Raw genomic sequence first — 24737 nt, 5'->3', positions numbered from 1 at the left:
CCATCTCACGATCTATTTGAAGGGATTTCTTTCACTCTCTCTTAGGTTGTCTAACATTACCTTTCTCTCTTTGCTCATCCTCTCTTTATCTATCCCCTGACACTGGTCCATGCAACACAATCTATCATCACTGGCTTCTTTAATTTTCTTGATTAGAAATAGACTATCCCTTGGAATATGATTAGGACAAATAGTACAATAATCCGATCATCCTGTTAAGCAACACAATCGTTCGATCCCCTATATGAGACCTCCTACCTCATTCTTAGAGGATATCTGTAATACAACTCCCAAATTTATCACAAAAGCTACTTTATTTGAAACATTTGTATACAGTAGTGTTAACATTAAAAGAGTCACAGGGGAGGAGCCTAGCTCGCGACCGAGATGGCCGCGCTTTAGCTCGGCTCCGTTCGCCAGCCTGTGTTTTTCACATTTATCCTGCATTTATCCTGCCCCGGGAAGCCCTCCTTGCTGTGTGGTACTACTACGACGCACTGCAGGCACTTACCACTTGTTCCGGTTGTCCTGGCTGCTGTGGGTCCGGTGCAGTGTCCCCGATCGTTCCCGGGACTCGAGAGCGGACTGGCCTGGTTCTTCGTCCCGGCTCCTGGGCCGGATGCGGCCTGCGGGCTTGCCCTTCGGGGCGCGCTGGAGGTGATTGGAGGGCCGCTGTTCGTGTGAGCCGGAGGTTCCTGGCTGAGAGACTCCTGTGTGGCGGCAGCCTTGGATGGTGACGCTGCCCTTCATTATTGGGGTTCCTCGTGTGTTCGGCTTCCTCCCCCTTTGTTCTCCGGTCCGGCCATTTTGTTCTTTGCCGCCCGGACTCGGAGAACGGGTCTGGCGACATTGTGGGGCCGGCGAATCCCCTTCTTCTGGTGGCCCCCCTTCCTGTCCGGGGTGTTCTTCTGCCTGTCGGCGGGACTTCGTCTGCTTTAATGCCGCCCCGGCGGAGGTTGTTGGCCGCGCGGCCTGTTCGGGCTCTCAAGATGGCGACCAGCCCCATTTGTTTGGGCCGGGCCCAGACGAGCACTGGGGGCCCGCCACAAGGCCCGGGTGTCGGATACTGTGAATGTTTTCCTGCACTTAAGGGGATCCTGACCACCCTGCTATCCTGGCGGCTATCGGTGGCCGCGCCACTCCTGGCTCTCGAGACGGTTCCTCACTACGGACCTCCCGGGCCCCCACGACCGGATGAGGCATTGATATCGCGGGGTGTGGCTGGTACTCTCCTGGCGGCCTCGGCCCCGGCTCCCACCCCGGAGGCGCGCAACCTGATGGCGCCTTCTCCTCCTGTGCTGCCTCCTCTGCCCTTGGCCCGGGAGCCGGATTTTGTTTTGCCGGACTTTCATGATTCTCCTGGTCCCTCTCAATCACCACTGCCCGATGACGTCTCCTGTACCGGCCCGGATGGGTCGGCTTTTATGGATATATCCTTGGAACTGTGCCTGCATCGTTTGCTACATTCTGTGACTTTCCTGGATCTTCCATGCCTTTTTTCCTGTGACTTTTTTGGACTGCCGTTGGACTTTCCTGCTGCCTGCCTTCTGTTCTTTCTGGCAGGGTCCTCGTTGGATCGGACCCTTACTGCTTTGGATAAAAAGGGTCAGGGCTGATGAAAACTGTCTCCTATATGCGGTGGTTCATGAACGGTTTGGATGATCTCTGTGTCCTGATATGGTTCTGTGTAACTGTTTAGTGCTCCTGGACTTTGGCCTGATACTCTTTGGCTTCCCGAGGACTTGGACCCTTAACCCGGGCGGGTGGATGGGTGCATTTACTCCTGTCTTTGGCCCTCCCCCGTGTGTATGTTTGTATGTCTTTATTCCCTTCTTTCCTTCCCTCCCTTCCCCCCCCCCCTTTTTTTGTCTTTTAATTCCAACTTTTCTTGCTCCACTAAATTTCGGGTTTAACTTAGGGCGACAGGCACGCTGCGGGGGGGTAGGCCGTAGCCTTCTGCAGGGGTGCAGGGTGGGCTTAGGGGTGGGTGGGGGGGGTCTGTTTGTGTCGGGGGGTCTTTTTCCCCCCTTATTTTCCCTTTTTGTTCTATGGCTCTTGTGTATTCACTTTTTCGGGACTCTGTCACCTTGTATCTCCCCCGGGGGTATTCTGTCCTTCTTCCGGTGTGTGCCTGACGGTGGTTTGCTGCCTATTCTGGTATTATGTTGCTGTTACATCGCATGCCGGTTTTATTGTCCTGTTTTTTCCCCCTGAGGATGCATGGTCTGGCGGGTGTTCCTTCTGTTGTCTTTTTTCCCTCTTTTCCTTCCTCCTTTATGGAGGTGTCCTTTTTCCGTTGGGGTGCGTATTGTATAGTCTTTGTGATGGGGCTTTTTGATCACGTCTTCTTTGTTCGGGTGGGGGCGGAGGTGAGTGCGCGCGATTGATCGTTGCCACTGTCGCTATTTGATGATCTGATTCTGTTTTTGTCCGTTGCTCGATTTGATTATATGGCTTCATTTTCTTACGTTGTGTTTATAAAATGGCGGCTTGCCGCGGTCCCTCCCTTGTATTCTCGTATACGGCCCGATATTCTTTTGGTCCCCTCCCCGTGCTAGAAAACTTAACCTTTATTATCCTGCTCTTGCTGAACGCTCGATGGTTTTTCTTGTTTCACCAGTGCTCCTGATGTTATATCCTGTGCAGATCTTCTTTTGTATGCTGGTTCTTTGACCATTCTGTTTCTGGCCAGCCCGTGGGGTTGTAGGCCAGTATTTGTGAGCTTTCATTGTCAATAAAGGTTTTCAAAAAAAAAAAAAAAAAAAAAAAAAAAAAAGAGTCACAAGATATATGTGACACAATCTTTTTTGATAAAAGCACAGTTCATATAAAATACAATACAATTAAAACATTATATGAGCCAAAATTTCATGAAAAAAGGGAGAAAAGAAAGTTTGACAATACAATTTGTCATTCATATAGCATATCAATTGGGACAAATTAGTAACTAGGCCTTGATGTACTTAATCTTACAACATTTACAAGACCAACTTTTCCCGTAGATTATGCCACCAATTGGGTTGACGCGTTTTGATGGTTTCTTGTTAATATTCCATCTTTTTCAAGACCAAAGATAATTCAAGTCTCTCTGTATATTTCATCATATAGTCACTGTAAACATCCTCTTTAGGGAATCAAGGCTCACGACTGGCTTTCGTGGTTCACTTTATGTACCATAAGTCTTTAAAACGTTGTAGACCCTTTACGCTTTAATATTCGGGAGAAATTTTTAGTATATCAATGCTCCCATCTCCATGTGTTGCCTTTCGTTTGTTTTCAACACGTGTATGGCCCAGTTACTCCGCATAGATTGAAGCGCATTGTGGCAATAAGCAAGAGGAGGCTTGTAATCTTCAGTCCCTCATGCTGTTTGTTGTGAGGAGATGGGAGCATTGATATATAAAAAAATTCTGCCGAATATCAATCAAAGGCTTATTAAAGATAATAGAAGATTTATGTAATAGTGCTTTGGTGTTGATGAAGGATAGAGCACAGTACGAAGGATTTTGTATTGTGGTGTGATCCGATGTGGCAGGCAGCCTAGGGGGAATGTTTTCATAATGCTGATAAGAGCACGTGGAGTTAAGATTTCATGTGGGTTATTAGCAGCAGCCTAAAGGTGAAGTTATAGGTGAAACTCGTAGGTCCTAGCGGTGCTCCACTTAAAACTACTGAAGCAAATCCATAGGCAAAAGGTTGCCTAGCAAAGGTAAACAGTCAGGTGCAGAATGATGTTGTGAGAAGCCCCAGCAAAAAAGACAAAATGAATATCTTGTTGGAATTTAAGAAGTTCTGAGACCGATTTCTATTGTTTTTATGAGGCTTACAATAAATATAAATGACTGACACTGTCCCTCAGAATTTTGAGTGCACCTAGTGTAATGTAGACTAGAGTGGAGATGCAAAGGTGGTAATTCTGGTTTTGAAATGTGTTATTTCCTCCTATTCTTTTCAAACGTTTTGTGGGGGAGAACCCCCCCAAATCTCCCTTATGTCCATCAGCATTCCTCACTATGCTCGCTCACTAAGTCAAACTTGCCTTTAACATTTACGCCTCACCAACTTGAAAAGTCACCAGCCACCACTGCACAGGACCCTTGAGCAGGAAGGCTCTAGGGCGGTGCAACCGATGAGATCGCACTGAGAGCTGACTTGGGGTGGGGGCATCATGTTTGCGAGTATATTATGTTTGTAAAAGCACTTGCTGCCTCCTTCCCTGGCCTCCACCAATTTTCGGCAACAATAAAAATGTCATGATAACTCTGGTGATTCTTCCTAGAGAGAGAGATGGAGTTTTGTCAAGTGGAAGTTTTGACTTGTGGAAAGGTAGCACAGAGGTATAACGTGCCTGCTGCAAGGAACATGTACCATGTAGATCTCAAAGTCCACATGTACCACGCAGATCACTAAGTCCACATAATGTAAATAGGCCAGTGGGTTACTGCTTTTGTCAGAGAGATCCTATTGTTACTTGCGGTTTATAAGTCAAAATCCTAACATAGAGCGATGAGCTATTAACTGTCATCCAAGAGCTGCATGCAAACTGCAAGGTATAAATTACAGCGTTATTGTTTTTTTCCCCAGTCTTTGATTAGCCTAATTTTGCAAAAAGGGCCATTTGGACAGAAATCAGTTCTGGTTATTAAAGAGAACCCCCAACCATGGTATTACGTTCTAAATTTAGAGTTTGTGTTTCTCCAGATCAATCACTATTAAACTATACTGCCTACTAGTATGATTGTCATGGGACTCCGAGTCCTCTGTCTTATGTAACATTACCTATTATGATTTAAACATGTATGATTGATTGTCTCTGTGTAATGTGTGATATAAAGTTCTTTGACACCCTACACTGGTATCAGTGGTGCTGTAAATCAAATTAAATGCTTCTGAGCGAGAATGTGGTTATAGAGACTTGAGGGGCACTGTTAAAGGGTGGTAGTGAGGGAATCCCTGGCAGAGCGAGTCATTGGGGGGCACCAACATTGTCGCACAGGGCTCCACCAGCGCTAAAGGCGGCCACTTCTACTTCCTACAGTTCTAACACCAAATCAAAAACTTTGATTTGAAAACCCCCTGAATCTGAACCATACCTTCAAGTCAATGTATGATTTAGCAGTGGTCTCGGTTGTTCTAACTCTTTTTTTATTTATGTACAATCTTTATTTGTTTGCAATGGTGTCTTGTAATTTTGTACTATATGTGTTGTGTTTTTTCACTTAACATAATTCTGGCGAGTAAAGAGCCCACACAGAAAAATGATTGTCCTATGTCTCTTTGCATGTGCGTTTGGGATACTGGTGAGAGGATTTACGTTAAAACAATTTACGAAGTATTAATGTCATCCTAAGGTAGCAAAATAATGGCACAGAAATATAAGGGAACCTATTGAAATGTGCAATTAGATCCATGGTGTGAGAGGTTTTGTCTTGTGTAATTTTATATTTTGAATGATGCCGCCCATCATTACCTCAACAGGATTTCTCCCCTTTATGAGGCAGAACTCGAAATTGTATCATGCACTCCTCTGGAAACAAACTGTTAACGAAGAGTAAATAATATACATCTTTGTGAGAGCTGCACCTGGTTTTTCCATCCAATGTGACAAATGTAATCCATTTAATACAGTTTAAAAATATATGGACTTATATCATTTGTATATTTATCTTTTTGTCCATGTTACAGATATCCATGTTAGGTCTCTTCAGGGATGCCAAATAAGATCAATAGTCCTGCAATATCACTTCTTGTGATGTTACCAAGGGCGGCTCCTCCACTAGGGCGGAAGAGTGTCGCCCCACTGCTTTCTCACAGTGCGAGAAGCTGAACTGAAACACAAAATGCTAAAACTACAATTTTATGTTTCTGCTTTTCGCACTGCGAGAAAGCAGAAGTGTTTGGTTGGGGGCGGGTGGGTCTGCTTTAGGGTAGTGGAGGAGTGCATTGCCCATTGCTAAGGGCGCTGACTGTTTGGTCGGCCCTCTGGGGCCAACCAAAACAGTCATGCGCACTCTGGCCTTTCTCCATGTAGGCTGCAATGCACCCTACATGGAGAAAATGGCCTCTCCATAGGCGTCTGCTTGGTCGGCGTCCCGACCAATCACAATGCTGCCATTGCAGCGTTGTGATTGGCTTAGGGGAGGGAGGCTGCCTGCTTCCTGTTCCGATGCGAGACCTGGGAAGGTACGTTTATTTTATTTTTCAATTACCACCATGAGACCCCCCAACCACAAGTCGGCCGCAACTGAATGTTACATGCAAATTAGAGGTGCCTCAAATCTTCCCTTTCATCCGGTGCCCCAAAATGCCTAGGACCAGCCCTGCCCGCAGGACCCGGACCACTTAAAGCCCTGCTCTAAACGTCAACGAGATTATCATTTAGCCAGTGGGGTTGCCAAAAATACATTGGATTTTCAGAAAGCAGTCGAAGAAATATTTAAAAAACGCATTACGCCAGAAAGGAGTTCAGAGAAATATACAAACAGGAAGGAAAGGCAAGTTCTGTAAACTAAAGGTAAAGTAGCAGTAGCATGAGAAAGTCTCGGTACATCTGAACGTTCATTGCCTCACGAGGGTGGAACCTGCAGAAAGGTGTGGTCGAATAATTAAACTAGGAAGCAGCAATGCACAAAATAACAAACGCTCTCCTCACACAGATGACAAAAACTGAAACTAGGCTTCTGGACTTTGCGGGCGCGCCTGTGGGACTTCCTCTTGCGCGGTTTCAATCAGGATGGTAAACAGAGACTGAAGTTGCGCCGATCTCACGTCATCCTATAGAAATCAAAGCCGACGCACAGGTCGCGTGCCAGTCCTGGGAACCCGCGAGCACCAAAGAAGGGAGGACAAGGGCCACGCACGTGAAGGTGATGGAGAACTTCCAGGCAGTCGTGGGGCTGTGTGCCAAGCACAAGACCACGCTGGGCTACGGGGCGCTGTCACTCCTTTCGGCCGGCGGAGAGCAGCTCTTCTCGCAGGTGGTATTTAAGTGCCCCTGTAACGCCTGGAGCTTCAGCTACAGCCTGGTGTCCATGCTGGTGCCCGCCCTGGTGCTGCTGCTGCTCGGCTTCCTGCTCAACTCGCGCACCTGGCGGCTGCTCACCGGCTGCCGCGCGCCTTTCCCGGGGCGCCGCTCGCGCCGCTGCAGGCTGCGGGTTCTCGTGCTGCTGGCGTCCGGCGCCTCGGTGGCCCCCTTCACCTGGATCGCCGTGGCCTTGCTGAACGGTGCCTACTACGAGTGTTTGGTTACCGGGGAGCCGCCGCTGCCACCCCCCTGGCTGCGGACGAGGCTGTGCCTGGACATGGGTGAGGCGTGCCTGGGGGACCTGCACCGCATGCCCTGCGAGTCGGGGGAGGCGGCTGAGGAGGTGATTCGCTATCTGCGGGCGGAGTCTCAGGTAATCCGAACTTTAGTTCCGGCCACCACGGTGCCAGCTGTAGACTGAAGTTTGAAGTGACAAGTTTTCCCGCAGACAAGTGAGTCTGCTGTATGTGTGGCATTTTTAACCAAAAACACTTTGCATTGTGAAGTTTTCAGACATGCTTAAAACAAAACGAGAAACGAAACTACAAGCCCTTGAAAACAGCTATTTAAAAAAAAAAAAAATATATATATTTTATGCGTTTTTATATAGCGCGGACTTTACCCGAAGGTGTCAGAGCGCTTCACAGTAGGAACAGAACTGATACATGAGGAGAAACATTACAAATGAACAAATTACAAAAGCAAACGTTAAGTTACATGAGACAAATGTGAGCAAACAAAAATACAAGAGGTAGAAAACGGTGCATTACAGGAGGAAAAAGTGACATGTGTGCAGGTTACAAAAGCGTACAAAGTACAAATAGAGGTATAATACTGCAATACATGGCAGATACCAAGCACAAGAATACACAATACGTAGGCAACGTTGGCACTTGTGCAAGTATCTAAAGCAAACAAAATGTAAGAGGTAGCAAACAGTGTGTTACAAGAGAAAAGTGATGTGTGCATGTTACAAACGAGTACCAAACACAGGTAGAAGGATAATACTGCAATAACTGGTAGAACACATTGGGAAGGCACTTCCATAGTCATGGAGAAAAGGATTCTCTATAATGGAGGATCTTCCTTCAGATAATAGAGAGGGTGTGAATTACGTTTGGAAGTGTCTTTGAAGGAGGAGAACTTTGAGGTCAGTTTTGAAGGCCTGGGGGGAAGTGGTGGTCCGGAGCTGAGGCGGAAGTGAGTTCCAGATTCTCGCCTGAAAAGAATTGGGCTATCGAATTTTCCTTCTTGAAAGGGGGAGGTTCAAACAATACATTTTCCGCATTACGTGATGGTCTAGAGCCTCCAGAGAGTTTGTTTGTTCGCCAGGTAGCAAAGGGAGGAGGAGTGTAAGGCTTTGTGGGTGATACAGGCAGTCTTGTAGATAGATCTTGCCTCGATGGGAAGCCAGCGGAGGGTGGATAGCATGGGTGTGATGTGGTCGCCGCTTTTGGCCCCATAAATAAAGCGAGCTGCTGAATGGAGAATAGATTTAAGGGGGGACAGGTGGGATTTGGGTAGGCCAGTGAGAAGAGAATTGCAGTAGTCCAGTCTGGAGAGGACCAGCGATTGGACCAGGGTTTTAAGGTCTTGCTCCGGGAAGAAGCAACGAATTCCACAAAGAAGGCGCTGTTGGTATCGAGCAGACTTTGCAATGGAGTTGATGTGGAAGATTAGATTGAGTTTTTTGTCGAGTATGACACCCAGGGATTTTGCGCTTTCAACAATGATGGGTTTATTGTTAAGTAGATTCATTTGATCCATCCATGATTGAACTGGGGGAGGAGAGAGTGAGGAGGAGAGGAGGAGGAATTCAGTTTTGGAGGCATTCAGAATCAGTTGATGTGTTGACATCCAGTTTTGAATGGAGTCCAGAGTAGAGCTTAGGACGGAGAGATCGTGAGTGGAGGCAACCTTGAGGTAGATTTAAGTGTTGTCTGCGTGGAGATGATAGTGGACCCCAGAATTACTCAGGAGATCTCCCAGTGGTTCTAAATAGAGATTGAACAGTGTGGGTGCAAGTATAGAGCCTTGAGGAACACCTTGACCTACCGCAGACAGAGGTTAAAGACTGTTCGCTCTTTTGATCATTTGGGATCTATCAGAGAGGAAGGAAGCAAACCATTTAAGCACAGTGCCCTCCATGCTCATTCTCTGTTGAAGAGTGTTGAGGAGAGTGTTGTGATTGACAGTGTCAAAGGCTGCAGAAAGGTCAAGGAGAATTAGAAGACAAGACCCTCCCGAATCGAGTATCCGCAGCGCATCATCAATCACTTGCAGCAGGGCTGTTTCAGTGCTGCAGTTTTGGATGAAGCCGGACTGAAAATTGTCAAGAAGATCACTGTCCTTGATATGATGAGTGTTGTTTTGCTACACATATTTCTGTGATCTTTGCAAGAAAGGGTAGGATAGTGATGGGGCGGAAGTTGTTGAGGTCATTCGCATCAGCAGTGGGTTTTTTAAGCAGAGGGGTGACCTGCCCAGTTTTGAAGGGGACAGGAAGGGAGCTTTAACAGAGGGAGAGGTTGACTAGAGTGGTCCAATAGGGAAGCGAATGGGTATAGAAGTCAATGGCAATGGCACTAGGGATGGGGTCAAGAGAATGGTTGGAGGACTTTGTTTCGCGGATGCAATTTGAATTTGAATTTAAAAAAACATTTATACAGCGCTCGCATACCCAGCGGTTTCATGGCGCTAGTGGTGATCAGTGGACAGACAGCAGCTGAGAAGTTAGGTCAGATAAGCTAGCGTGAACAAAAAAGTTTTAAGTTCTTTTCGGAACAAAGGGTAGGAGGGTGAGGTGCGTAAAGTAACGGGGAGGGAGTTCCAAAAGGTTGGAGCCAGGACAGCGAACCTCGCTCCGCCAGCCCTCTGCTTTTTAAAGCGGGGGATGGTAAGAAGGGCCAAGTGGGCTGAGCGAAGTTCTCTGCCTGGACAGTATGGCTTGATGAGGGAGCAAATAAACTCGGGGGCAGTGCCCGATCTGGCCTGGTACACAAGGCAGCCGAGTTTGAACAGGGCACGCTCTCTAACAGGAAGCCAGTGCAATGTTTTGAGTAGTGGAGTGGCCCGATGATATCTGGGGAGGCCATGGATCAGGCGGGCCGCCTGATTCTGCACTAGTTGTAGCCGGTGAGTCAGATATGCAGGGGCTCCGTTATAGACTATGTTTCCATAGTCTATACGGGATAGTACCATGGCTAACATAATGATTTTAAGGGCTGAGGGGGTGAAAAAGCGAGAGACCTTCCTGATTACCCTAAGGGAGAAAAAACAGGAAGAAACCACCGAACTGACTTGTGGGTGAACAGTGAGTTGGGGGTTAAGAAAGATTCCCAGGGTTTTTACTTTGGCCACGGGGAGTGGGGGGGTTCCGAGGGAAAGGGGCCAAAAGGAGGGAGACCACGGACTGCAGCCACCTCCGGTCAAGACCAGTTCGGTCTTATCCGGATTAAGTTTGAGGTGGCTGCAGTTCATCCAATCTTGGATGAGGGTCATGATAGTTTGAACATTCAGAGCAGATGAAGGTGAGTGAGACAGATTGAAGATTAACTGGAGATCATCCGCGTAATTAAACACGGTGACCTCCAGTTGCTGCAACATAAAAATGAGGGGAGAAATATAAAGGTTGAACAAAAGAGGGGAAAGTGATGAACCCTGGGGGACCCCGCATTCTACTTTTCGAGAGGTCGCCTTAAAATCAGCCAACCGGACTGCCTGAGACCTCCCAGCAAGAAAAGACTCCAGCCAGGAGAAGGCCAGGCCTTCTATGCCCGCCGCCCTGACACGGTTAAGGAGGATGGTGTGGTCCACCGTGTCAAAGGCGGCGGATAGATCTAAAAGAAACAAGGCTTGCGGAAGGTTGATGTCGATACCTTCACGCAGCTTGTCCATGACTGAGATGACCACTTTTTCTGTAGAATGCAGGGGACGGAAACCAGCTTGACGGGGAGAGAGGCAGTGATTTGCCTCAATGTGAGTGCTTAATGTAGTGCTGATATGAGTTTCAAGCACTTTTGCAAGGTAGGGAAGGAGTGAGATGGGGCGATAGTTAGAGGGAAGGGAGGGATCGGCGTCCAATTTTTTTAGGATAGGGATGATGACCGCCGATTTGTGTGGGCTGGGGACATGACCAAGGGTAAGTGAGGCATTAAGAAGGGTTAGAGGGGGGGTAGGGCAAGCCAGGTAAACTTCCTTAAGAATACTAGCAGGGGCAAAGTCCAGGGGAGAGCCTGATTTGACCCGGTATAGCAGAGGGAGGAGAGTGTCAGTATTTAGAAGAGGGATTTTAGTCAGCTTAGCGGTGGTGGGGGGGGGGGGGAAGGTCAACAAAGGTGGAAGGGGGCGGGGGAATGTTTTGTTTAATTTTAATAACTTTGTCTATAAAGAACTCGTTGAGCGAGTCACAGAGGGATTGGGACGGGGGGATAGTAGCCGTGGCTCTGGAAGATGAGGCAAGCTCATGAACGGTGGAGAAGATTTCCTTCGACTGTGACTCCGCGACCATTATCCTGTTTGTGTAATATTCAGTTTTTGCTTCCAGGATGCTTTTTTTATAAGTCTGCAAGATGGCCAAATAGATTGTTTTTTGGGCAGGGTCGTAGGTTCTTCTCCAGGTTCGTTCAGCCCTTCTTGCGGCTAGTTTTTTTTCTTTAAGATCAGTAGTGAACCAACGATTGGCTGCATGGGTCCGCTTAACTGAGAGCCGCCTGAGAGGGGCAAATTCATCGCCTGCCGTCGTGAGCCAGTTGTTAATGACGGCCAACTGCGGGACGACTGATAGGTCGGATAAATCAGGACAGGTCTTGGTCAGGGTAGAACAAAAGGAGGGCATGTCAATTTTCCCCCATTTCCGAACCCAGGTGTTTTTGGGTAGGGGAGGTTTAAGCAGGGGTGCAAGGGTAAGGGAAAGAGTGATAATAAAATGATCCGACCATGAGCAGGGAGATATGGTAGGAGGTGTGGATGGAATGTTCAGTGCCCAAATTTGATCGAGCGTGTGGCCATGTGAGTGGGTGGGACTATGGATGAGCGGGACAAAGTTCAAACTTTCCATAAGGCATGTAAATTCCTTAGATTGTGGGGTTTCGGCAGGGTCGTTGGGCCAGTAGTTGAGGTCCCCTAAAACTAATACAGAAGAATTATTAACTGCCAAGGTGGCCAAAAGGGTCTGAATATTAGGGAGAAAGGAAGGAGTGGGCTGGGGAGGGCGATAGATAAGAACAAAAGTAAGGGGAACTTGATGAGAGGTAGAGCGGGCTACAAGAAGGTCAACATCGGTGATAGAGGGAGAGGGGAGGGCTTGAAAGTTGAGATCAGCACGGGCTATTAAGGCCACTCCACCGCCCCGCTTGCCTTCAGAACGGTCTGCACGAATGGCGGAATAGTTCGATGGTAATGCGGCAAGTACGTTGGGCGTGGAGTCAGTCTTGAACCAGGTCTCGGTTAAAAAAAGGAGATCTGGTTCGTAGGAATCGATATAATCGGCTATCTCGTATTGGTGACTTACTGCAGACCTCGTGTTAAGGAGGGCAGCCGAGGTAGTGGGCCGTTGAGCAGGGGAGGCAAGAGGTGGAGGGTGAGCGGGGGGGAGTGAAGGGGCCAATTGAGGAGGGCATCTTCAGAGATTGGGTCAAAGTTCTGCCAAATGACTAGTGATTTGCGCTCCTCAGAAGGGATAGGATGAGTGACCTGATCCACCAGTGATTTCACTTTTTCGTCAAAAAATGCAGCGAAATCCGCTGCTTTCTTTGTAGAATCCTCCTGCTTGGAGGCTGGGGGAGAGCAGTTAGTATTCTTGATGAGATCAAATAGTTTTATGGGTCTATATTTGGCTGAATTAAGGAGGGTTCCGAAGTGCAACGCTTTCCCAAGGAAGATGTGCTTGTGGTACTTGGATCTTGCTGAACGAAGCGTGGTCAAATTATTGGTGGAGGGCGCTTGCCTCCATTGTTTCTGCAGGAGTCTTAGGTGCTTCCTTTCTTCATAGAGGGATTTGTTGAACCAAGGTGCTGAGGGAATGGGCCTTTTCTTTTTGCTTTGGAGAGGAGCAACGTTATTCATTTCCACTGCAAGGACTGTGAGGCATTGGGAGGTGAGTTCGCCAACATCTAGGTTCGGGTCTAGTCTTGGAAGTGACAGCAAAGCTGAGTCACAGGGGCAAACGGTGTCAATATTTTTAGTGTCACGAAACCAGGAGGTAGCCCTCTTGGGTTGGCCAAGAGTTATAGAGTGTGCAAGGTGAAGAGAGAATGGGATGAGGAGGTGGTCAGACCAGTCTACATGAATCGGGGTAGCGATAGAAAGCATGCCTGCTTTAGAGATAACAAGGTCCAGGATTGAGCCCTTGGAGTGTGTTGATTCTGTGCAGTGTTGGATAAGATCGTTTGTAGAGAGGAAGGTGGCCAGCGAATTCGTGGAAGAGTCTTGCGGTAAGCCCCAGTGGATATTGATGTTACCCACGAAGGTCTGATTGTCACTTTGCGAGTATTGGTCGCTGATGAAGTCAGTGAGTTCCTCCATAAACGCAGGGCCGCTGCCAGGCGGGCGGTAAACGGCATGGAATCTGAGGGGTGAGCGGTGGTGTAGTTGAAGCTCAAGAGATAGGCATTCAAAAATGCAGAAGGAGCTGATAGGAAAAGCCTTAAGTTGAAGGGAGTTTCTAAAGATGACTGCAACACCTTCCCTAACTTTTTCAGTTCTGTCATTTCTAAAAATTGAATAGTCTGTGGGTAATAGGAGATCAAACATAGAGTGAGAGGTATCGTTGAACCAGGTCTCTGTGAGGAAGAGCATGTCAATATTGTGAAAAGTGATGGTATCAGAGATTTCAAGTTAGTGTTTTCTTGCAGATCTGAAGTTGTGGAGCAGACAGCGCAGCTCTGTCAAGACTGTTTAGGTAACAGGGCACTTGGGCTATAAAGAGTGATAGGGATATTATACTTAGAAGGGGGTGCACGGGCGGGTTTAGGTGGATGCTTGGCTCTGACAGAAGAGATGGTTGGAATAGTGTAGATAGTTGGGTTACTCAGAGATGCAAGTTGAGGAAGGGTGACGTTCAAGGGCGTGTGTGGATTAACAATGGTTGCAGACGACTGGTTATGCTTGGCTATACTGGGGTGGGGGGCGAGGTGCATCTCGTGGGAAGGTGAGAGTTTTCCAAAGGAGTAGAGGTGTAAGGAAAAGTGGAGATCTTTGAGCTTAAAAATGAAATGGTAGCTACAAGCTGGGAGATGGAGGTGATAAGAAAACCTAGCTTAATTTCCAGAGAGAGTAGGGCAGAGCAAGGGAGGTTGTGTGGCTCGATGGAAACAGGAGGGGTGGAATTGGTGGTGAAGACAGGACAGAAGGCGGACAGTAGGAGAGTTTGGGTCTAGGGTTCATAGGAGGGGAAAAGTGGAGATTGAGAGCGGGAGTTGGTGTATCAGAGGTGCAGGGCGGGTTGTCTTTGTTGGCGTTGCAAGAAGGAAAGGAATTAAGGACAAATTTAGGGGGCGATGGGTGCGGCTCAAGGCAGTGGGGTAGAAGGAGAGGGGAGGACTGTGTGGAATCATAGGGAAGTAGGAGGTTAGGGCGGAACATAGTGGAGGTTGTTGGAGAAGTACTGTCAGCTCGGAGAGGTGGCTGTGAGGAACCGGGCATCTGGCAGAGTGAGGGGGGTTGGGAGAAAGGGAAGTTGAATAAAGTAAATGGTTCTGCTGGGCCCCAGGGAGGGAAATGGAAAGGGTTCCCAAAGGGGGAGAGGGGGTAGCATAGCAATGCTGGAGGAGTGGGGGGAAGGAGAGAGATGCAATGGATTTGTGGAGAAATCAGGGTAAACAGCGAGGGGAGGAGGGGGTAGAGAATACGGGCGAGGGAGGAATAAGGGGAGCATAAGGAAAGTTAACTGGGGGAAAGGTTGGAGGAGCGTTGGACTAAAAAGGGGGGTGGCAGGTAGTAATAGGTGGGAGCAGATGCGATTGGACTACCGGGATGGTGCAGATTGGACGAGGAGCAAATTAGCTAGTGGTAAGGCTGAAGTGATAAGGGGGGGGAGGAATGTGAGAAGAGGGCACACCTGGGCCGACCTGTGCTTCTCGGGGGTGCAGCCTATTAGAGTGTGGGGGGGTCAGGGGAGGAGAAAGGGAGAAATGGGTGGAGCTAGATGAAGAGTCATGTGATGACCCGGTCGCAGAAGAGGGGAGTAGGGAGGGGAAGAGGTGGTCAAAGAGAGAGAGACAGGTGTCTTTGCCTTGGATCAAGACAGTACCGTTGTTATAGAGCGAGATAGTAAGGGAGCCGTTGAAACACGCAGATGGGGACATTTTTAGTTGTTTCCCATGAGGGATAGAGGAGGAGGAGGTCACGTTAGGGGAATTATATAAGCTGGTGGGCCAAGAGGGGGTGTTGTGAGTGAAGAAAATGAGATTGTTTTTGAGCCTCCCAAACCGACCATTGTAAAATTGATCAACAAAAAGGGAATCAGGGAAACGTTCAATAGTGTTATGCTTCAATCGTTTTACTGAAGCTTTCGTCTGGTTGGGAGGATAAATGATTTTGTAGCAGTTACTTCCAGCCTTAACTCAAGTGGTGGCCATATTGGGACAATGAGGAGGAGGAGGGTGGGGGGGATAAGAGAAGGGTGCTACTAAGAATGCCGTGGTGAGGAGAAATAAAAGGATTTAGAGGGGGCACATCTTCCAGACGTCGGGTGAAGATAGCTGAACTAATGTGCCGTCCGGGAGGTGAGGTGATTAGGCACAGATCGCTAGCAGAAGAAGATGGGGGGCTTGAAAGTCTCTGTGGTTCCCCTGGTGTTTGTTGGGCATTTCATCTAGGTATACATGATGCCACTTGGCACTAGATGATATTTACAAAGGGAATTGTTTACATATGACAGGGCCAACTGGACCACTGTCAGAACCATCACAAAGCAAATATAGTAAAAATAAAATAAAACAGATCATGGACGAACACCCAGTATCCACTGGTGATCCCTGTACTTAGCATCAGCCTGTAGTAAAAATCACATTTGGCACCAACCGCATCGTACGCCCATAATCTCAACAGACTAATATTGGACCCTAATCTCCTGATAATCACTAACATTAGGGGCATAAAGCACGGGGTGGAACAAAGTCTCACTAGCATAAACAAAATATGCACGACAACCTCATCATCATGAAACTACCTTTAGAGGTACTCAGAACAGGGTGCGTAAATCATACTACTTGAAAAAACATTTCATACTACATGAAAAACATTTCCTAGCACCACAAAATAGTAATAGGGTCTGAAGCCTTGTATCCAGAATGTCAGCTGGCACTAAGTGCTGCGCAGCTGTGAGGGAATGGGGCAAAGTAGTGCATCTCACTGCTAACTCAATCAGAACTGACCCCACATATAGAGTGGCCTAAACGGTGCAGCTGGCACTACTTGCTGCACAGCTGTTAATGGCCTAATCGGTGCAGCTGGCACTACTTGTTGCACAGCTGTTAATGGCCTAAACGGTGCAGCTGGCACTACTTGCTGCGCAGCTGTAAATGAGGGAGAGGCCGCCAGGGCACTCAATGTGTCCTTTAAGTAGATAAGAAGAAGCGTTGCAGCTGCCCGCGCTGTTGCTGCACTTTAACTATTGTCCGATGGTAATGTTTTATCAGTAGCACATGGGCGATGTTAAGAGGAGAGTTCCTGAACCAGATCTGTAGTGCCTGTGTGCTACGTATTTAAAGTGGGGCAATGACATCCGTTATACAACCGCTACGAACCTGCATGCATCAGCTTTGCAAAGATCTGAAGATACTATGCCACTCTGTGGCATACTGTTAAAACCGCTCCAATCCCTTAATTCGGTCGGTATTCCAAATAGAAATATCTGACAGAAGCCACTCCGGGACAAAGGAAAAGACAGCCGGGAGAATTAGGCTGCCATTTTGACATCAGGCAAATAGACAATTAGAGCGTTTAACGAGTCTCTGTGCCAAATTGGCAAATAAACACCACACCGGATCTAAGATGATGATCTCCGTCGTTCGCATCGCACTGTCGGCTTTATCTGCCATTTTTAACAACCATGCACTCTCGGGACAGAACCTCGCCCATAAGTAAGGGAAATGCCAATTTTGACCTCAAGTACACATATCCATCGGCTCCGCAGGAGTTCCGATCTTGAATTTCATGCTCCACAGTCACCCAGAGTGACAGCAGGGGAAGCTGTGCGGGCTCTGCATTAACTTCAGCCGCCTGCTTCCAGACAAATCAGTGTTAATCCAGCATCCCCGGTCCTACTGTGGTGCCTCCAACTACCTGAGAAGTGGCTCTGCCGTGCAGCATGCCACGCCTGCCCCGGTGCCGTCTCTTCCGGACTTCTCAGTTGCGCTTTCCTGGTGCTATAAAGTGGCGGCAGTGGCAGCAGCTCGTCCCGTTATCGTCCCATGTCTAACTAACCGTGTTGCCCATGTTTCGGGTCCATGAGCCACGGCGGCGGTGTGCCTTCTTCTCGCTAGGTCCACCGGTGCACACACACATGCGCCTCACCTCTCCGCATTTTTCTCGCTCCTTTCCCGCACACCGATCCTCTACACCCCGCTACTCGCTTTGCTTACCGGTGCTGACTGGGGGGTGGTCGATGTCGGGTGGCGCGATTATCCTCTGTTGAGGTTCTTCTGGGGCACAGATATCGCCTCCTCACGCTAGGTTCACCTGGGCGCATAGCGGTCTCTTCTCCCACTCATCGCTACCTGTCGTTGGCTCACTGAGGCTGGCTGGGGATTGCGGATGTCCACCGTTCAGCTTTCAGTTTTGTTTTCTGGCCGCCATTTCCCTGCGTCTTTGTGCTCCTCGCACCGGGCTCCCTTCCGTTTTCCTTCTTTAACTGGCCTCAGGTGTCTCTGCGCTATTAGCAGATGCGGTCAGTATTCCGGCGCACAAAAATGCCTTTACTGCGCCTTCTCTGTTCGGTCGTTCTCTCGGGATTAGTGTTCATCTCCCCGATCTGACGGAGAAGAGCCCATCCTGCATCACTCGCATCCTGCATCTCAGCGGATGAAGATGTTGCACATTTTGCAGTTATGGAGGACGATGCCGCACATGTGACGGGCCCATTTGGCAGTTATGCTGTTGTGAGTCCTAACTCCCAACGCTTTCCGAGCCTGGCATTACTTTCACCCGTTTTCCCCAATGCGGTGCTTGGCAGTGTTTTAAATGGAAGTCTAGACGTGCAGGTACTCACTATTAAAGTACCTGCATGCTCCCGAGAAGTGCCAGCACCCTCTTATTAAATGAATAGCAGCAGTGCTGAGAAGTGCAATTTTATCAGACACCATCCCTAGGGGGGTGGGGGGGCAGGGTGGTCTGATAAAATTGCCAAGACTGATTTATGTTTGACGTCCGGCCCTGCTTCCAACAACCATCAAAACACCTCCAGTCTGTTAGACTCCTACTTGCACACATCCCACGCATACGTAGAAACAGATTTGAAGGCCAGGTGTTCTCGTACATTGCTCCTAAAGCGTGGCACGACCTCCCACTTCACATCTGAGCCTCCTCGTTTCTTCTTGAGCTTGAATAGAAGCTGAAGTCCTATCTCTTCGAATAATCACCTGCTCCAGACTCTGCTATTCTGACACACTTAGCAAACACAAGGAGATGATGGACGGAGCGCTGAAACTTATCAGACACTCACCCCCAGTCACAGATCTGGATTGAATCCATCATCGTTATTTAGCTCACTTCGCCACCCCAGTTCAGACCATGTTTTATGCCAATCAGTCTTGACCCTTATGGGAACAGTCCAGCCCGAACTGCCAAGCCTGGTCTTTCCTGGACCGAAAACAAACATCCTGGGACAGGTTTCGGGGTAACACCCCTCATCAGCCAGGCTAGCTTGAATCCAGTGGCAAAGTGAGCAAGGCCACTAAAGTCAAGCTATTCTGGCTGATGAGAGGGGTGAAACCATGAAACCGGTCCTAGGATGCTTGTTTCCAGTCCAGGGAGGACCTGGCTTGGCAGTTCAGGCTGGACTGTTTCCCATTGGGCACAGGGTCAAGACTGATTTTTATATGGCTGGGTTCAAACTGGAACGGCATGAGGAGCAAAAAAAGGATGGATTTAGGCCCAGATCTCTGTACCGGGGTGAATGTATGACATTGTTCTGCATTCTGTTCATCAATTGTTATTTTTGCATTTGTCACCCGAGTGGGACGGGTATGCCTAGACGTGGGTCCTGTGCTCTCCATGAAATTGGAGTTAAGATATCCTGGCTGATGAGGGGTGAAAGCCCGAAACCGGTCCTAGGATGCTTGTTTCCAGTCAAGGGAGGAACTGACCTGGCAGTTCGGACTGGACTGCTCCCAGTGGGCACAGGGTCAAGACTGATTTGCATATGGCTGGGTTCAAACTGGAATAGCATGGGATGCACAAAGCGATGGTTTTAAAGGCCCAGATCTCTGTACTGCGGTAAATGTTCTACATTCTGTCCATCAATTGTTCTTTTTGCATTTGACACACATGGTCACCTCCAGGGTCCCCTTTCGGGTGATGGTGCGCTGTGCAAATAAACATACATTTTTTTTTTTTATTTATTAAATTTTGTTACAGAAACATAAGACACAGAAAAAAATTCTGTGCAGAGTCACAATACACAGCATTAAGGTACAGACCAAGACAGGCAAAGAGTTAAAATGAGGAGCATTATGGCGACAAAAGGATCCAGGAGTGATAAAGTAGCAGCACCAGAAAACCATAAGGTCACGTCCACCCCAAAGGGCACGCATAAAAGAACAATAACCAAGAGGGACAAAAGGTCGAAGGGGTGTCAATGGGAAATACAGTTAGGGGCCAGGCACGGGCCAGCACCGGCGACCGCCGCGGACCAAGGGCCGGCAGGGAGCGCGGGAGAAGCAAAGCTGCCTGAGAGGGAGCGGGAAAGAAGGGATGGGCGACAGGGGGCCAATCAGACAACAAGGCAGGAGTAACACAATCTCAGCACTGTGAACCCGGAGTCAGTACCCCCCATCGAGGAACACACATGAAAAGACAACAACGGAGAGGCTCATGAAACTGCATATGCGCTGGGGGAATAAGGTAAGGGGGATAGTCACTGACCAACATCGGCAGCCGCCGCGGACACAGGGCCGGCGAGGAGCGCAGGAGAGGCAGCAAGGCTGGAGTGAGAGCGGGAGAGGAGATAGGCAGCCATGGAGGCCCCAATGTCGACAGGGCGAGACCTGGCGGGCATCAAATCCCAAAACTCAGATAAAAGCGTCTGACAGCGAGAGGCATCCTCCAGCTAACTCGCAACCTGAGGAGCGGGCCGCTGACCCCAACACATGGCCACTCTACGCCTGGCTAGCACCAAAGGCATCGCAATAAGACGGCAAGAGGCATCAGGGCAAAATTTAACAAAGCCGAGGAGACACAGGAGGGAATCAGGGCACACAGCCGCGCCGGTGTTATCAGAGATAGTGGAGCAAACCGCCTGCCAGAACTCTTGAACCTTAGGACAAAGCCATGCCAAATGAGCAAAATCCGCAGCGGGGGCGGCACAACGCATACAAGAGTCCTCAGGGATAAGCCCGAGCCGGTGGAGATGCACGGGAGTGCGGTTAAACCTGTGCAAGAACTTGAAATGAATCAAGCGGAGCCGATAATAAGGTGAGAGCTTTGTAGTTTGACTACAGCAATAAAGCCAGTCGGCCTCCAAAATATCGGTACCAAGGTCCGCACCACATGCCTCACGCGCCTGAGTTGAGGAGATGGGGGATGACAACACGGCAAAAGCGTATAGTTTGGTGACCAACTTGTGTGGCGACGTGGAAGTATATACGAAATCCAGGGACGGGAAAGTAGGGGGGGTTGTGGGAAGGTAGGGTGCAGTTTCCGGCAAGTAGCCCGCAACTGATAGAATAAGAGCATGTCCTGCAACGATGGAGACTCTGGAAGCGAGTAGAAGGAATTCTCTGGATAGAGAAGTCCTCAGGCCCAGCCGCGCCGCATGACGAAACATGCTAGAAGACTGAAGGGACGGGAAATCCGGATGGTCCATGTTGGAAAGTGGGATGAATTGTTCTGAAGAATTCTCACCACTATAGTGTGCCGCCTTCTTCAAGCAAGCGGGGTCCAGTTAGAACACCTTCCTGGCGTTCTGCTTGCGGGTCCCAAAGTATCCAATACGCAATCCAAGGTTCTGGAATCTCCAAGAGGGTCCTTGAAAGTGTGAAACTTCAATTCCGCAATCCACTTGAACAAAACCCTTACAAATCCACTGGTACTCCAGGCTTTGAATTCTTTGTGGGGCTGTCCAGGTGAGCTCTGTTAACCTGTAGCTTGCAGGCAGTTCAACTCTTGAGACCTTTGGTAGCAATGTAATCCACAGGACTGCAGATTTATTTAGTGCAGTCTTCAGAGGTCAGGCCTTAGAGTTCCTTGCACAACAAAATCTCTTCCAGCAGGGCACTTCTTGCTTCAGTACGTTTCATGCCGCAGATCTGGAGGGCTCTGCCCCTCTCAGATAATTATTCAAAATTCTCTGGGTCAAGCACCAGGTCACTGCTGACCAATGAGATCAGGGCAACTCCTCATAGTTATGACCACATCCTGTAGAATGTGGCATTAGTTTGTCCCAGAGTGCATCATTCTTCCAAATCCATAATGGCTGATTTTCCAGCAAGGAGGTAAGAGCTTGCTAAATACCTCCCCCTGGGATGGCTTATTTCCATGCACTCTCCCCCTACCATCTGCACATACCTTCCTTCAGCCTAGCTCTGACTCTGGGTCAAGATTGTCAGAGTTGAGCTGAAACCCAGGCCTCCCCTCTGCCTTTGAAGATCATAGTTTACGATGCCACCTCCTGGCCTGGCATTCCTATAGACCAGCACACTGCCCTCCCAGCAGCCTGGCTAATCCACTTAACTCTGACCAATCAGGGCAGACCACTGAAAGGCTGAATTTGGACATACAGACAAGAAAGTCTCATAACTTCTTGTATCAGGGGTTCTGAATCTGCAGAAATCATGCACATTATCCTTACCCAATTCTTCTAGCATCAAAGTCGAAGTTGAGCAGCTCTTTAACACAATATGGGGAGTGACATGTAAAATTTCACTTTACCCAGGCATATAAAAACTTATTTTATAAGGGCGCTCCTTATAGATAACTGACCCCCCACCCGTGGGATACCTAGGGGTGACCCCGGGGGTCCCTAATATGCAAAAACATGGTAGGTTTTCATTTTTAAGGGCCCCTACCCCCAAAGTCAAGTTTGGGCACAATTTAAGGTTTAAAAGCTGTCCTGACAACCAGTGGTGGTTTTAAACTGACCTCAGGCTTCAGCACTGCGCACATGCTGGTGCAGAGAATCTGCTGTCCTCTAAACTGCCATGCCCCAGGATACTGGAGACTTCTAGGTAGTTTCAATCCCCTGCCCTATTACATACTAGGGGCTTATGGGGTAGGTCATGCCAATTACAGGGGTACCCCACCATACCATAGTGTACCCTAGTGTATGTTCGGCGTCTTAACTGTATTCTAATGTGTTCCTTTTAGTTTGGCACTGGCCCTGGGCCTGGTTAAACAGAACCCAGGGTCAGTCAGAGTCAGTTACCACCAGTTCCAGTCAGCAAAAAGTTGGGTGCTGCCCAGGGCACAGGATGACTTTGCAACATAGCCCCTCCCCCCAACGAAAGGTGATGGGTTACTAACCTACACCCTGGTAGTCCTCATCGGCTAAGTGGAAAAACCTGGAAAGTCCATCTCCATTGGCATGGGCAACCCCAGGTCTGTGTTCCACAGTAAAGTCCATTCCCTGTAGGGAAATGGACGACCTTAACAGCTTGGGATTCTCCCCTCTCATCTGCATGAGCCACCTGAGAGGCCTGTGGTCAGTTTGAACACGACAGTGAGTCCCAAACAAATATGGTCTCAACTTTTTCAGTGACCACACCACAGCAAAAGTCTCTCTCTCAATGGCACTCCACCTCTGATCTCTGGGAAGAAGCCTCCTGCTAATAAAGGCAACTGGCTGATCAAGCCCCCCTTCATTTAGCTGTGCTAAAACTGCCCCAATCCCTTGCTCTGAAGCATCAGTCTGAACTACAAATTCTTTTGAGTAATCAGGGGCTAGTAACACTGGTGCTGAACACATAGCAGCTTTCAGGGTGTCAAAAGCCTTCTGACACTCTGGGGTCCAAATCACCATTTGGGCCTCTTTTTAGAAGTCAGTTCTTTTAGGGGCCCACAGTGGTCCCATAATTTTGAACAAACCTTCTATAGTACCCTGTCAGTCCAAGGACTGCCCTGACCTGAGTCTGGGTAACAGGAGCTGTCCAATCCAAAATAGTTTGGATTTTAGCTTGGAGAGGCTGTACATGGCCCCCACCTACCAGGTGGCCCAGGTACACCACAGAAATCTGCCCTATTTGGAACTTGCTTGCCTTAATAGTCAGGCCTGCTTGCTGCATGCCCTGAAGCACTTCCCTTAGGTGGTTTAAGTGATCCCCCCCAGGTAGAAATGTATACAGCTATATCATCCAGGTAAGCTGCACTGAACTGTTGCAACTCAGGCAAGACCCTGTTCACCAACCTTTGGAAGGTGGCAGGTGCATTCTTTAATCCAAAGGGCATTATCTTGAACTGATAATGTCCATCTGGTGTGGAGAATGCTGACCTCTCCTTTGCTCCATCAGTGAGGGCAATCTGCCAGTAACCTGAAGTCAAATCAAAAGTACTCAGGTACTTAGCAGCCCCTAACCTATCAATGACCTCATCAGCTCTAGGTATAGGGCGAGCGTCCGTCTTTCTGGCTGCATTCAAACCTCTGTAGTCCACACAGAACCTTAACTCCTTGGGTCCCCCCTGAGGGTTAGGTTTAGGTACCAGTACCACTCGACTGGCCCATGGACTCTCAGACGGTTCAATTGCCCCCAGCTCCAGCATCTTAGCAACCTCAGCTTTAATGCTGGCTCTGACATGGTCAGATGACCTGTACAGTTTATTTTTGACAGGTAGGCTGTCACCAGTGTCAATGTGGTGCACACACCACTCAGTGATGCCTGGGGTCAAAGAGAACAGGCCAGCAAACTGCTCCAGCACCTGCTTACAGTCCATGTGCTGCTGGTCTGTCAATTTGGGAGAGAGTACAACTCCCTCCACTGACCCATCTTGCACATTAGTGGAGAGGAGGTTGGGCACAGGCTCAGTTTCCTCCACCACACCCTCATCAGTGACCAGTAACATGGTCATGTCTGCCCTGTCATGGTGGGGTTTCAATCTATTCACGTGCAGGACCCTGTGAGGGTTCCTGGGGGTGCCAAGGTCAACCAAATAGGTAACCTCACCCTTCTTTTCTAAGATTGGATAGGGTCCACTCCACTGGTCATGGAGGGCCTTGGGAGCCACAGGCTCCTACACCCACACCAACTGTCCTGGAGTATACTCCGGCATAGTAGCCTTTTGATCATACCAGTGCTTCATGAGCTCCTGGCTGGCCTTCAGTTTCTGGTTTACCTTGTACATGTACTCCGCCATTCTAGATCTCAGGCCTAGCACGTAATCAAGCACATTGTCCTTAACTTCTTTAAGAGGCTTCTCTAAAGACTCTCTTAGTAGGCTCAATGGCCCCCTCACAGGGTGTCCAAACACCAACTCAAAAGGACAGAAACCAACCCCTTTCTGTGGCACCTCCCTGTAGGCAAACAGTAAGCATGGGAGGAGAACATCCCATCTCCCCCTGAGT

General features: G+C 48.8%; 1 protein-coding gene across 1 annotated transcript in view; it reads left to right on the top strand.

Annotated features, from left to right (window-relative positions):
* Positions 1–6740: 6740 nt before the first annotated feature.
* The window catches only part of CALHM6 (calcium homeostasis modulator family member 6), a 96567-nt gene continuing 78570 nt past the window's right edge, over positions 6741–24737 (top strand). The window contains exon 1 of the mRNA XM_078649159.1: positions 6741–7397. Within this exon, the coding sequence (XP_078505285.1) occupies positions 6870–7397 (528 nt within the window). The 5' untranslated portion in view covers positions 6741–6869. The remainder of the gene's footprint in view (positions 7398–24737) is intronic.

Source organism: Lissotriton helveticus, chromosome 6, assembly GCF_964261635.1.
Source record: "Lissotriton helveticus chromosome 6, aLisHel1.1, whole genome shotgun sequence".
Classification (NCBI taxonomy): domain Eukaryota; kingdom Metazoa; phylum Chordata; class Amphibia; order Caudata; family Salamandridae; genus Lissotriton; species Lissotriton helveticus.
This window is presented reverse-complemented; position numbering and strand designations above follow the sequence as displayed.